The 15,443-nt window shown below is 40.3% G+C and overlaps 2 protein-coding genes across 5 annotated transcripts in view; one reads left to right on the forward strand and one right to left on the reverse strand.

The window, feature by feature from the left end:
• Positions 1–15,443, reverse strand: part of prrg1 (proline rich Gla (G-carboxyglutamic acid) 1) — a 30,512-nt gene that overhangs the window by 9,187 nt on the left and 5,882 nt on the right. Inside the window, exons 1-3 of one of the 4 annotated variants that reach the window (XM_060832994.1) lie at positions 9,879–9,961; positions 6,438–6,478; positions 1,676–1,836 (exon numbers count right to left, since the gene is read on the reverse strand). In XM_060832994.1, the coding sequence (XP_060688977.1) occupies positions 1,676–1,836; positions 6,438–6,447 (171 nt within the window). In that variant the 5' untranslated portion in view covers positions 6,448–6,478; positions 9,879–9,961. The other 3 variants (XM_060832993.1, XM_060832995.1, XM_060832996.1) reach the window with 3 other exon arrangements.
• Positions 13,272–15,443, forward strand: part of LOC132820918 (cilia- and flagella-associated protein 47-like) — a 491,537-nt gene continuing 489,365 nt past the window's right edge. Inside the window, 1 exon segment of the mRNA XM_060833275.1 lies at positions 13,272–13,415. Coding sequence (XP_060689258.1) covers positions 13,272–13,415 — 144 coding nt within the window.

Below are 15,443 nucleotides of genomic sequence, written 5' to 3' on the forward strand. Positions count from 1 at the left end.
AAAATTATTTGGAACAGTTTTGATTAAAAAAAATCATAAATTAGCAGTTTAATTTCTCCTTAAGAGAGCCAGATGAACTTAATGGTCATCGCCAGTGTTTCAAAGATAATTTTGCTAGCCATTGCATAACCAAGGTCACTTGTTAATAGGCCTGATTTGTAAATGCTCAGTGCTGAAAACTCAGTAGTTTTAAATGATTAAACTCCAGCTCTTCCCCTGTGTACTCCAGTACCCATTGCCAAGTTGGGAATGTCCCTACACAGAGATGGGGTCGTTCTTCAAATTAAATAAACAATCAATGGAAGAGGCTCACTGCATTAGAGATTTTTATGATGCTAGTGCATTCTATGGATAACTGATACTTCAGTTAGCCAAGAGAAGTTATGCATTGATTAAAACCTTATACATAATTAGGTGTCTCGTTGCACTCACCTACTCATTCTACATTTGAAACATTCCTCCTGAATTGAACTTAATTAGTACCTCCTCTGTTAGCCCCTTTGGTCATGTTCACTTTCTGAACATTCTCTATGATCCTGCTCCACCTAATTACCACACATAGCAGTTTATCCTCCCAAGACCAAAATGATGCATTATCCCAGAACCAAAGACAGGAAATTTCTACAGAAATGTTACATAACAAAAGCCCCTTCTGAACTCTGGAGCCCAGTAACTGTCAAAAATGTATCACAGTGCATCATTACTTTTGGTTCACTTCCCATTTCCAAGTCCTGAGGCTTTGGTGGGGGAGGAGCTTGTTGATCTAAATGTACTTATTAACTTCGCAACCTTGACATACCCTTAAAAAAAATCAAACAACAGTTGGTTTTAAAAGATATTCTCTTCCAAACTAATCATTTGCCAAATGGTGATGTTACTCCTGGTAACAAGATATATACTTGCTGGCAATAACAGATTTTCCGAAGTAATGCAATGGAAGTTGCATGGGCAACAATTTAGAGCAAAATCTCTCAATCATATATACACACACAAGGGCAATAAAGTATACATAAATTTTAGAATAAATAAATAATTAACATTTAAAACATAAGCATTTTGAATTGAAAATGAACAATTAAATTCAGTTGTCAATAAATGGAAGAATATTATTGCTGGAAATTAGAATATTTCCTTATAATTTATCCTAATACCAATGTTAAAGCAACTCCCAGAAATGCATCAGCATAGAATAATCCCAATTTCAAGGGGAGACTCTTCAAATTTTTCTCTCCCCACGTTAATTGTTCTGACTCTGAACTATCATATTAAAGGATTATAGAAGTTAGGAGGCCATTCAACACATTGCATCTCAGCAAGCACTGAGAAGCAGCTGTTTATCCCACGCCCCTGCATGTTCCTTTTAACCTGAGGATGTTACACTTTTCTAAAAAAAAATATCCACTTTTGAAAGACAGAGTTAGATCGACCTCCACCACTCTTTCAGACATTGCATTCCCAATCATAATTTACAACTGTAAATTTGTTTGCCTCCCTGTCACTTGTGTTGTTTCTCGTTCTGACTCCAAACTATAGGCAGTTCTAGGCTGTGGATCCACAAGCAAAGTCACTACCGCTGTTAAAAATCTGCATGACCTCACATCAACAAAGGATAATTCCAAATGTGAAAAGCATTGCATTAAGCCACCCAGCAGAGCCCCAGAACATTTCCACTTACCGTCCTTTCATTATTTTCAAAAGCTTCTCTAGCTTCTTCATACGTACAAACTTCTTCCCAACATTCACGCTCTAAGTTGCCCTGTTTTATTTCTTCTAAGAAGCCATTTTTTCTTCGCACTCTTCTCAGAGCAGAGTTGGCTTCATGTTGTAACAGGAACACTGTTTTTAAAAAAAGCTTGTGAATTCACTATATTAAATATTTTTTAGATAGTTATTTTATGTATTTGCCATCTAAAATGCAGCAAAGTCACAGTCTTATTCCATATCAAAAATAAAAAAGTCAGCCTAAATTTTGATGTTTTGGTTTCCCTAACAACAACTGAATAGTCAAAGAGTAGTTCAGGTGATTCATTTATATGACAGTACATTTTCAATAAAAAAATCAACACAAATTACTGAAAATATAAATTATATTGTACTGTGGTTTTTATAATAACACCACCCCAAGCCAAAATATTTTTGTCCAAATTTGCTTCTAGGATGACATGTGTACAATTTAAAATATTGTTGGTTTCTGCAATTCTGCAGTGTTGGAGGTGTTAATGTTGATTACATGCAATTAATAACTGATCAACTCTCTCCTGTGCATCTCGTGCCAACTTAAGCAAGAAGTCAGTATCATCGACATTTTCGTGTGGTGGAAAGACACAAAGATACTGGAAGCTGGAACGTGCATCTGCTGTTACAACTTCTCCTTTGCCCTGTATTTTGTGCTTCCTTAGGAGGAAGATTTTGTTTCGAATTATATATAGAGTGACATATGAATGCACACTAGGAATTTTACTCCCTTTCTGTATCATCACAGAAACTCTAAGTAGAAGCATTGTTAACTCCTTTGAGCTGACTGACCAATAGCACTGAAGATAAATATCAAATCTAAACTTAGGATCAATAAAAACAGAGACTTAAAAGCTTGTCAAAAATTTGCATAACTCTACTCAAAAACACTGTGGCATTTTAATTGTAAATTATGGTCAGGTGGTAGTTTAATAACTATTATGTCAGAAGTCAACCCTATCCATAACATGAGAAATTCATGCCAATTATGTTAACTTGCTGACCTTCAAGGAGGCTATAAAAAGTTAGTGCAAGGACACTGATGATATTAAAAGCTTTCAAATATTAAAAATATACAGAAGAGACTGAGCTTTACTTCACAATATAACTGTCAAATGACCTTGTATCTTAGGAGTCATCTTCAGTAATTTAAAACTCAGCTTAGTGACAGATGGTAAATGGACAGTGGTTAAAATTCTTCCTTTTTGCAATAACTCTGCTTAGAGCTGTGGGCACTAAGTTACTACTAAATATATTGGACTGGACTTTGCAGTCAGTGGCAAAGCAAACACACTTGCTGCTGGCTGGGAAGTAATTCTTGTCAAGACTGTTCTAAGCTTTATTATTATGTATTGATATTGCAACTGATTGCAGAACTGTGGTTGCAAAATGAGGAAATACTAGTGCTGTTGTGGTTCTGTTCGCCGAGCTGGAAGTTTTTGCTGCAAACGTTTCGTTCCCTGGCTAGGGAACATCATCAGTGCGATTGGAGTTTGCAGCAAAAACTTCCAGCTCGGCGAACAGAACCACAACAACGGACACCCGAGCTACAAATCTTCAACCAGACTTTAAATACTAGTGCTGCTATAATTCACATTATTCACCATTGGCAATAAATGCTGGCCAGCCAAGTGACCCCACATCCCTCAAATGAATGAAAAAATTGCAGCTATTAATGTATTTTACCAAGCCCCAAACAGGAAATTAAAAGCTGTGAAATAAAATCATTAATTTTAATTCAGAGGATGCATTTAATAAAATAGGGTGGAAATAGGCAATGAAGGTAGAAGCCAAAATATTCTTTTCATTCTAATTTCAGCTTAAAAAGAAGCAAATTAATGATTGATTACTTAACAACACCAGAGCTTGTTTACTAAATTTTATTATTTGCATGGGTCATTAAAAATGCAGATATATCTGATTAAGCAGTGGAAATGTAGGGGCAAATAATTAAAATTCTGACTAACTGCTGGCTTAGGAAAAGAGTCGTGATATTGCCAACCTCGAAATCCTGAGTGGCATACTTAAAGTTTAGGATTTCTGTGCTAATCTGCACCTGTCTAATATTGTGGTTACTCTGTTCTGTCAATACCCCCACAACACAACAAAATCAATCCCAAAAAGCAACACTGAATAAAAATTATATAAAACTTGCTGGGACAATGACAGATTTTGCATGGAGTTATACAAATAAAACCAGAAGGAAAAGCGCTCTTACTTTGAGCGCAGATCACTGAATCTGCCAAAATAGTCATCTCTACACAATCACTGAAGTGCTACCTCATCATATCCCTTTACACCTTTTAATCTCTCCTGTTTAATCACTTGACAGAGCACTGCAAGCACGGGGCAGGCCCTGTGGCAGCAGCTTCGCCTCGTGCTCTAGAGTCTGCAGGCACGGACTGGAACTTAAGTACTTATAATCACTGGACTTTTTCACCGTTTCATACTAATCTGTATTCTTTTTCACTCTATAACAACACTTTATTTTACTCGGTAAGATTTGTACCGAGGATGGTGTCATTAAAAGCTGCCATTGTAAAAACCTTTCACTTAACTCCTGTACTGGAGTACACGTGACAATAAATGATATTCTATTACCATCCTGTTCTTTAGTTTTGTTGACAAAAACAAAATGCTGTAGTTACTGGAAATCTGAAATACAAAACAAAGTGCAGGAAAAGTTTCAGCAAGCTTAGCAGTACTTGGAGAGAGAGGAACAGCAAATGCCTAAAGTCCAATCTCTCCTGCCTAGTTATTTGCTTAAATTTATCCAACTTTGATGAAAGATCAGTGACCTCAAATGTTTCTCTCAGTTTCTTCCTCCAAAGATTGTGCACAACTCATGGTGTCTTCCTCGCGTATTTTATTTGTTTGTTGAAGGTTTTCGCTTCCTGGAGTAGTCTAATTTTGCATTTCAAATTATATTTATAAAAGTTTATATTTATCTATCACTGAGAGGGACAAACAGTGGTATATGTTAGTCAGTATTTGCAACGTCAACTTGATTCAGTAGCCCATACCTGAATGAGGAAGCTTGACCATCTAAGCTGACAATTCATTATCATGTAGTACTTCATCAATCTCACTATTGTCTTTTAATTAAGAGGGTGCATTTTCCATGGCATCGCCTCTTTCAAGAATTCACGTTTGAAACAATTAGCACTCCCCTCTCACATTAGAGCAAACTTTGTTTTAACCAGCAGCTTATGAATTTGGACTATTGATAAACCAGAAAAAAAAGAAATAACTCAAATATCGTAAGTTTACTGTCTTATGATCTCTGCAATGTCCGATTAGTCAGTTGAGGATGCAAGTGAGAAGGCTGTCTTGCTGGTAAGTTTTAATTAAGGCAAAGTTTCATAATTATTTAAGTGACTTTTGCTGTAAATAAGGTATAACAGTGATGTGTATACCCCCTACGTTACTTTTCTATTTACTTATAACATGATTTTACACTGATTATGTGGACTTCTTGATCAACCGTTATATTTGATCAACTGGAACACTTCTGGTCCTCCAGGTGCTGGTTAATTAATGAAAAGTTTGATGCATAAATATGTTTTCCTTTTACGTTGGTATTTCATGGAAATTATCCTGATGAGTGCAAGATGAAAATCTTCAACAACTTGTCTTTTCTCAACAGTTCTCAAGTTTTATGCTACCATAGGACCATTTAAAATTAGTGGGATTGTAACTTCAAATCTACCAAGAACTTCATTTTGATGGACTGACTTTTGGGGTCTCTTGTCAGTAAAAAAAAACACACACAATCTCTTTATGCATTTATAGTGAGTTTTATCTTGCTTTTATCAAATTAAGATGCTTATTGCAGAGAATCCCACAGGAAAAGCCTGTGAATTTCTACAACAAGATCTCTCAAATAAATTAAAGTTACTTGTCTCCATTGGGAACCACAATGCTTGTGAATTCCAGACTACTGGCTATAAACTGCGAACTGTTCCTTTGGTTTTTCCAAGACTTACTATTGGCCATATTTATCTGTCCTAACTTTTAATCTGTTCTTGTGTGCACGAAATTAGAGTTGGTTTTTTGGGTTCATTCAACATTTAATGTTTTTAGCTAGGCCAGTTTCAGAACAATAAACTTGGCGTCTTAATTTGTTAAAAGTGAAAGCCTGTCTGACTAATCCTTTACAAAAATCAGTATGTAAACAGATAAGTACAAACACTGGATTAGCAAGTTCATGTTTTCAGATTTTAAACACACCCAGTACAATCAAATAAGGAGGAAAAGATGGGAAAACTATTGTTTTGGTCATACAAGTTTCTAAGAAATCATCAAGAAACTGCAATGAAATGTTATTATTCATTAATTGCTGGAGGAAATAATTTTGAATGATGCAATTGTGATGTTGTAAATCAAAACTCCAGCCATGTGAGCAAGCTTATAATAGCAAGTTCAAATGATACACAACCTTGATTTTTGGGCTGACCATAATTTACAGCTTTTTGTCTCAGTTAAACCATGGTGCAACAAGAACAATAATATTCAAGTGCTAATGATAAGTGCATAGACCGCATGTTACAAAAACTCCATATAAAACACATTTATGACCAGAATAAATTTATTCAAACATGGATAATTATAATCAGTTGAATTACAAATGAGGATTTCATAAAATTTTGCCACATTAAAAGTTCAGAATAAATGTAATTCAGCAAAATGAATCAATTACTTACCACTCTGCATGGTTTCTTCTTGAAGTAAAGCAACTCAAAGTCTGAAAACAGAAAAAATGTAAAAGTATACTTGCGCAAAAATAAAGTACCACAGTTTGAAATTAACCAGTAAAATGAGGAAGACTGGTGTCTACTAAGGTTTACGTAGTTTCTATAATTACTGTAGGAATTAACAGTGTTCGAAAAACTGAGAAGTACAGTGTCTTCCTCTAATCTTCCCTCATCCCACTGTGGCCAACATTACTAGTAAACTCGTCCCTCATCACAAGCAGGCTCACCAGCCATCTGCAGCATCCTTCCTCAATCTATTTTACCTCAAAATCTTCCTTGAAATACCTCATTGCTTGGCTGCTTCCCTTCAGCCCCACACGCTGAAGTGCTTTGTGACCGTTTGCCATATTAGAAAAGGAAATAATTCAATTTCATTCCACTCTGGCGTACATTTTTTGACCCAGGAGCTAAAAAATAATTTGTACAAAAACAACTGAGAAGCACTAAACCAAAGATAGCCCCAGTGCATTCTTCTGAAAGAATTGCACAATATTTTTATATACTGATCTAATAAAACTTTTTCTTCAAAACAGAAACAAACTTTAAATTGTTCTGCATTCAGAGTGTTAAGATTAGTCACTTTTAAAAAAATAATCACAATTTAACTTTTTTCTTGAAAATCTGTGTAATTTATTGGCCTGAATGTGTCATCTAAAACAGTTTTTTGTGAATTAGTTATTTTTTCCTGTCATGTCATTCATAAAAAATTAATTTTGAAAAAAGCTGACCTTTCCAGGCGTTTTAAATCCAACGAAAAGAATTTTAATTACTCAAACACACAGAGTGAAGTTACCTTTATTTGATGACTGGATTTTGTAGGGGGTGCATTTATGATGTCAGTGGTGGCGTTGCCAAAGGATGTGTGTAATAGATTACACAACATTATCTTAAAATGTCAGGGAGTTGATTTAGCTCAATTGGCTGGACAGCTGGTTTGTCACTCAGAGTTATGCCAACAATATGGATTCAATTCCCGTACTGGCTGAGGTTAGCATGAAGGTTTCTCCTTCTCAAACTCTCCCCTCTCTTGAGGCATGGTGACCCTCAGGTCAAACCAGCACCAGTCATCTCTCTTGAACAATACAGCAGTCTTATGGGCTGGTTCCTCGAGATCCATGTCAAAAACATAAGCCAAGTTATGATGCAATTTATGGAATAGAAGTTAGGTTGCAGTTGGGCAGGACTCCTGAGCACTAGTTTGGGTAGAAATGTAAATCTCAAAGGAAATGTTTAAAGCTTGACCACTCTATAACTAGAAGACAGTATGGAGGTCAATATGTGGAATTTACTACTAGAAATAGTTAAGGTGACTGATAGGAGAAACTCGAGAAATGCATGAGAGAAAAGATTAGGCTGGGGTTAGTGAAGGAGGGTAAGAAGTGTTAGTGAGAAGCATTAATACTGACATGGACTAATGTTACAAATACCCTAACAAAAATCACAACATAATTGATTATCCAAAAACAACAGGTTAGTCAAAACTTTCTCTTCTGTATTCATTGGGATAATCTGTAATGTGTGCATGTTCAAGTGAATGGCCAGGTGCCAGTCCAGGGGTGGGTGGGGGGTCACAAAGTGTTAGCTGTGGAATCACCCATCATTACACCAAAGCTTTTACCTTCTAACATTTCACCAAGGTCTCTGTCCTAAGCTAGAGTTCCAGCAGGTAAAAAATGAGGTCTGCAGATGCTGGAGATCACAGCTGCAAATGTGTTGCTGGTCAAAGCACAGCAGGCCAGGCAGCATCTCAGGAATAGAGAATTCGACGTTTCGAGCATAAGCCCTTCATCAGGGCTGATGAAGGGCTTATGCTCGAAACGTTGAATTCTCTATTCCTGAGATGCTGCCTGGCCTGCTGTGCTTTGACCAGCAACACATTTGCAGTAGAGTTCCAGCAGGGCCTAGCACAACAGGAAAGGTCACATTTTCTGGCAATTCCCACACTATTCTTTTAAAGGAATGGAAGATTAGGTTAAAATTTGGTGAGGTGAAAGATACCGGGCCCCAGAGAGGGGAGGGGCAGGGAGGGGGGATCTTCTCCGGGATAAATACATTTTATCAGCATATCACAGCATTTATTGCATTTCATTTTGCATCTCACTAGAAAAACCTCTTAAATGGATTACTCTCAGTATGGTATGGAATTATAGAATCATCAGCATGTAAAGAACTCGAAGAAACCAATTCGTCTGACCAGTGTTCATATTAAAAGAAAAACAAACAAACAATCAACTTCATCGCTATAACTTTACATTGTGAATCCAGATTCCACCACAAATTGGGTTAAAGACTGTTTGGATTAATAGTTTGGCACGAATCTGAAATCAGCTTGGAAACATGAAGAATCAATGTACCAATCATCCCCAGTACTGAAGCACAATTTTTTAATTTACACATCAACATAGCTTAAATTTGCCAGTTCTCTGAAGGAACTCAGACTAAAAGTAAATAATTAGTGACTGTTTTACAATTGCTTCTGGAGAGGGCGTGTTAGTATTTACAAATTGGCAAAAAACTGGAATGAATAAAATGTCTCACTAAGGTCTCTATTTGGAAGATATTCATTATGTAATATTCGAACATTGTCAGAACAGATAGACCAAAGTGTACCTAATCTTTACATCAATAAAAATAAAAAGGGGGAGACTAAATGCCTTCACATTATTCGCCTCTTCCCCTGAAAGAAACCAAAATTCAACAGAGAAAAAAATAATCCGTTCCGTGCCTTTAACTTAAAAGCAAATTAATGTCTCAAGGCACCGACTGCAGTGTGAGCTGAAGGAAGGAGGGAGGATTGAAGTGAAATGGTTACATCAGTTATCATGCTCAGTTGTAGGAAACCACATGGTATATTTCCAAAGCTCATTACTCAGCTGGCTGCCGCTGTGCTATCCTAATGCTATACCGTAATCCTCTGAAGGACAAACCACGCATAAACTACACACTTTATAGAAAATAAAACCCCTCACTATATTCATAAGCTGCTTGAACTTTAATAAAACAGCTCGTTAAGTTCAAGCTGTGTAACAACACTAGCTTCAACATGCTCTTTTTTTCGTTACATTTCGTTTTAAGACAGAGAAACGTGCCCACAGACCGAGAAACAGAACCCTGCACTTAACAACACATACAGCGTCTCTGGTCTCGCCCTGCTGCCTCATCTTAACCAGAGACAAAGGATTGGATTGAAAACTATGTTCGTGCATTGATTCAACTCACATGATCGAGCCAGCAGGACTGGAAAACAGCTCAGACAAACACAGCAGATGGGAATTTAAATCACCATAAATCGTCATGTATCACAATTTTCTCCTTTTACATATTTAGAAACATTTCAGTATTAAATTACCAATACAGCGTCGAACAACTTTTCGCCGTGTAATCTCTTACAGTTAAGTATATCTGCTCCAAAGTCCACCGCAGGAAACACAGCAATTACTTCTCAACTCAACTCCCTCAAAAGTTTTTCCCCCAATGATCCAGAAAGAGCATGCGCAGAGCCAGCCCTCTGCTTTGTGGCTGCACCATCTCCAAATGGACAACAGCCCGTGGGAAAACAGGAAAGCTGTTAAAGGAGCAGGCTGCAGACTTTCACTCTCTTACCCGTAGTCTTTTGGTTTACCCAAGAAACCGACTTCGATGTATGTCGTGGTGAAAACGACAGGCTCATTTGTCAAAAAAAAGGAAAGCTTTCTAGCCCGATTCATTACGGATCTCACTTCCAACTGCAGCAACCTGATAAAGGAGTAGCACTGAAAGCATGTTGCAAATAAACCTGTTGGACTATAACCCGGTGTTGTGCGATTTTTAATCTCATTCTGTGCAGCAGTTCTTTGTGTAATGCAGATTACGCTGACAGTTTCATTAACCGCCCTCGGTGTCTAATGACTAATCATGAAGCAAATCTCAACAGGTTTATCAGAAAATCTGGAAATCTTCCCATCCTTACACGAGGTAAGCATCTCCACCAATTCTGTCAGAACTGCTGAGTTTCTCCAGCACTTTTTGTTCTAATTTCACCTGTTCAGCACTGCTTTCATTTACATTGATGAAGACACATCTGGAGGGAAAAAGTAAGGTTCCTTTACCAATGGGAGAACGTAGGAGACAGTGAGGTCTGCAGATGCTGGAGATCAGAATTGAGAGCATGTTGCTGGAAAAGCACAGCAAGTCAAGCAGCATCCTAGGAGCAAGGAAAATGGATGTTTTGGGCCCTCATTCCTGATGAAGGTCTCCGGCCGGAAACGTCGATTTTCCTGCTCCTCGGATGCTGCCTGACCTGCTGTGCTTTTCCAGCACCACACTCAACAAGAATGTATCTGCCCTAGAGCTAATGCAATAAATGTTCACAGGATTGTTTATTGGAATGAAGGGCTGTTAGCAGACATTGAATAGAATCCGTTTAATCCTGGAAATTAGAAGAATAAACCTACTTGAAACACATTAAATTCTTACGGGTGTTGCCATGAAAGACAATAGACAATAGGTGCAGGAGTAGGCCATTCTGCCCTTGGAGTCTGCACCACCACTCAATATGATTATGGCTGATCAACCTTAATCAGTATCCTGTTCCTGCCTTATCTCCATAACCCTTGATTCCACTATCCTTGAGAGCTCTATCCAACTCTTTCTTAAATGAATCCAGAGACTGGGCCTCCACTTCTCTCTGGGGAAGAGCATTCCATACAGCCACCACTCTCTGGGTGAAGAAGTTTCTCCTCATCTCTGTCCTAAATGGTCTACCCCATATTTTTAAGCTGTGTCCTCTGGTTCGGCACTCAACCATCAGCGGAAACATGTTTCCTGCCTCCAGAGTGTTCAATCCTTTAATAATCTTATATGTCTCAATCAGATCCCCTCGCAGTCTTCCAAACTCAAGGGTGTACAAGCCCAGTTGCTCCAGTCTTCCATCGTAAGGTAGTCCTGTCATTCCAGGAATTGACTTTGTGAACCTACGCTGCACTCCCTCAATAGCCAGAATGTCTTTTCTCAAATTCGGAGACCAGAACTGCACACAATACTCCAGGTGTGGTCTCACCAGGGCCTTGTACAGCTGCAGAAGAACCTCTTTGCTTCTATACTCAATCCCTCTTGTTATGAAGGCCAGCATGCTATTATTCTTCACTACCTGCTGTACCTGCATGCTTACCTTCATTGACTGGTGTACGAGAACACCCAGATCTCTTTGTACTGCCCCTTTATCTAACCTGACTCCATTTAGGTAGTCATCTGCCTTCCTGTTCTTGCCACCAAAGTGGATAACCATACATTTATCCACATTAAACTGCATCTGCCATGCATCTGACCACTCACCTAACCTGTCCAGGTCACCCTGTAATCTCCTAACATCCTCCTTACATTTCACCCTGCCACCCAGCATAGTAAGATCACCAAATTTGCTAATATTATTACTAATACCATCTTCTATATCATTAATATATATTGTAAAAGCTGCGGTTCCAGCACTGATCCCTGCGGTACCCCACTGGTCACTGCCTGCCATTCCGAAATGGAGCTGTTTATCACTACTCTTTGTTTCCTGTCAGCCACCTAACTTTCAATCCAAGTTAGTACTTTGCCCCCAATACCATGCGCCCTAATTTTGCTCACTAACCTCCTATGTGGGACTTTATCAAAAGCTTTCTGAAAGTCCAGGTACACTACATGTACTGGATCTCCCTCATCCACCTTCAGAGTTATATCCTCAAAAAATTCCAGAAGATTAGTCAAGCATGATTTCCCCTTCATAAATCCATGCTGACTTTGATCTATCCTGTTACTACTATCCAGATGTGTCATAATTTCATCTTTTATAATAGACTCCAGCATCTTTCCCACCACTGAGGTCAGACTAACTGGTCTATAACTTCCGGCTTTCTCTCTCCCACCTTTCTTACAAAGACGATGAGAACATTTCTTCTGGTCTAAATCTAGAACCCAGGGTCGCAGGCGTAGATGAAGGGATTCTTATGTTAGCCAGGGAAGAAGTTTTTTTCAAAAATAAAGAACTGCTGATATTGGAAATCTGAAACAAAAAAACACAGAAATTGCTTCAGAACCTCGTCAGGTCTGGCAGCATCTGAGGAGAGAAGGCAGAGTCAATGTTTTGGGACCAGTCACACGCTCTGAACGCTGGAAGCGTTAACCCTGTTTTCTCCTCACAGACCTTCCAAGTTTCTCCAGCGATTTCTGCTTTCGTTTTATAAATTTCTTCAGTTGGGTTGAGATTTTCTTTTCTTCCCCCTTTGGAATATTCTACTCCAGACAGCGATGAGCATTCAGTCATTTTTGCACATTCATGACAGATAAACCTTTGGGCATTGAGGGATTTCAGGGATAGAGTGTGCCACGGCAGAGCTCAGTAGGCGGCCCACCACGATTTCCAAACTTCGCCTCGACAAGTCCCATTTCATATTTCAGCTTTCACTGCGGGGAACTGCAAGAAATTTTAAGTTCTCTGCATTTCTAGTTTCGCCATTACGGAAAGGACGCATTTTTATATTTTTTAAAAAGTGGCAATTTCACCCAAACCCATTTCAAAGTGTCACTTAGTATTGTGTTCCTTACAGTCCGTGGGGGGCTGAAATCATGTCATTTCTCTTCTACGAATTTACGGTGCAAGAATTCATTGCTCACTTTACTTAACGAGTTGCTAGGTAACGGCGAATGCTGAGAGCCAGTGTCCCCTGGAGACAGTTTGTTGGTGATCAGCCGGAAAAAAAAGGTAGCATTGGGGAGGGGAAGGAGACAGAGAGCACCGGGGCTGAGATGTGAACCCAGAAGATGGATATCGCGGGGCTGAGGTTGTCACATTCAAAAGTAAAATTCATTGGGACTGAGCCGGGGGAGCTGCACCAGGAGACAATCACCCTGCAAAACATCAGCAGCGCCCCCAAAAAGGTTGTCGTCCGGCCAACCAAGCACAAGGTAAGCGCAGCCGGGCTCCCAGGAGCCGCCTTCAGGGTGACTGCACTTCAACAGACACAGGAGGGGAAGGTGGGGTCCACTGGACATCAGCTGAGGGCTCTCCGACCCGTCCTCCCGTTTCCTTGGGGAATGTTTGCACTGGCCATTCTCTGGTCTCTGCTGAAGTGAAAGGAATGTTCCAACAAAGTTGTGATTCCAGGGTTCAGGCTGCCTGGCTGTAGGCTCTCTGTTTTGCTTCTCTTATTATCTGTGTCTCCAGTCATTTAGTCAGAGGCGAGGGCTAATAACTGCGGGGAGCTGAATGGACAGGGCAGGTGTGGTAGGTGAGGTCAAGAAGAGAATAATGCAATGTATGAAAACATGAGTCGGATCGAGAAGAGACAATTCAGCTCCACGAACCTGCTCAGAGACAAAATAAGAGACTGTAGATGCTGGAATCCAATGTAGACAAGCAGGAGGCTGGAAGAACACAACAAGCCAGGCAGCATCAGGAGGTAGGGAAGTCAACATTTCAGGTGTAAGCCTCTTTCAGGACTAGCAATGGGTGGGAGGGGAGCTGCAGATAAAGGGGGTTGGGGGGGGTGCAGGGTGGTGAGGTGGGGATTGGTGAACAGAGGTAGAGGGTACGGTCCGGTTGGTCAATGGGAGGAATGAATCCAGTTGGTGGCAAGAAGGAAGGGTCGATGAGAGGAATAGCAGGGAGAGGGGGAGGGGCTGGGAAGGGAGTCGGGATACAGAATGGGAGGTTAGTTGAAATTGGAGAACTCAATGTTGAGTCCTTCGGGCTGTAGGCTGCCCAGGTGGAAGATGAAGTGTTGTTCCTCCAATTTGTGGTCTGACTCACTGTGGCAATGGAGGAGGCCAAGGATGGTCATGATTAGATTAGATTAGGTTCCCTACAGTATGGAAACGGGCCCTTCCGCCCAACAAATCCATATATACCCTCCACAGAGCAACCTAACCTATATTTACCCTTGACTAATGCACCTAACGCTATGGGCAATTTAGCATAGCCCATTCACCTGACCTGCACATCTTTGGATTGTGGGTGGAAACCGGAGTACTCGGAGGAAGCCCACGCAGATGCAGGGAGAATTTTCGAACTCCACACAGACAGTTGCACAAGGCAGAAATCAAACCTTGGTTCCAGGCATTGTGAGGCAGTAGTGCTAGCCATTGAGCCACAGTGGTGCCCTTCATGTCAGAGAGGAAGTGAGAAGGGGAATTAAAATGGGCGGTGACTGAGAGGTCCGGTCGGCCCCTGTGGGCCTGGCTGAGATGCTTGGTGAAACATGCCCTTAGTTTACGTTTGCTCTACCTGATGTGGAGGAGACCACAGTGGGAGCACCTGATACAGTCAACTAGGTTGGAGGAGAGGCAGGTGAACCTGGAAGGACTGTTTGGGGCCCTGGATGGAGGTGAGGGGGTGATGTACCAGTAGGTTTTGCATCTTTTATGGTTGCAGGAGAAAGTACCTGCGGGTGGTGGGGAAAGTGGCATGATCCAAGGATTGGTGAAGGGAATGGTCTTTGCAGAAGGCAGAGACAGTGGGGAGGGGAAGATGTTCTTGGTGGTAGAGTCGAGTTGGAGTTGGCAGAAATGTTTAAGGTTGATATGTTGGATGTGGAGACTGGTGGGTTGGTAGGTCAGGATAAGGGGATCCTGTGTTTGTGTTTGGTGGGGGCCGGGTTTAGAGCAGTGGAGAGAGGAATGGAGGAGGTTTGGTGGAGGGCTGTCTGGATGATGGTGGGTGGGGGGTGGGGGGGGCGAACACACATTGTTCAAAATAGGTGGACATCTTGGATGCTTGGGAGTGGATGTCTCCTCATCCGAGCAGATGTGGCAGAGGCGGAGGAATTGGGAGAATGGGATGGAGTTCTTGTAAAATACTGGGTGGAAGGAGGTGTAATCCAGATAGTTGTCAGAGTCTGTGGGTTTATAGTAAACATTTGTCTGGAAACTGTTGCTGGAGATGGAAATGGAGAGGTCAAGAAAGGGGAGTGAGGTATCTGAGTTGGACCAAGTGAA

This window comes from Hemiscyllium ocellatum, chromosome 12 (genome assembly GCF_020745735.1).
Source record: "Hemiscyllium ocellatum isolate sHemOce1 chromosome 12, sHemOce1.pat.X.cur, whole genome shotgun sequence".
NCBI classification, from domain to species: Eukaryota; Metazoa; Chordata; class Chondrichthyes; order Orectolobiformes; family Hemiscylliidae; genus Hemiscyllium; species Hemiscyllium ocellatum.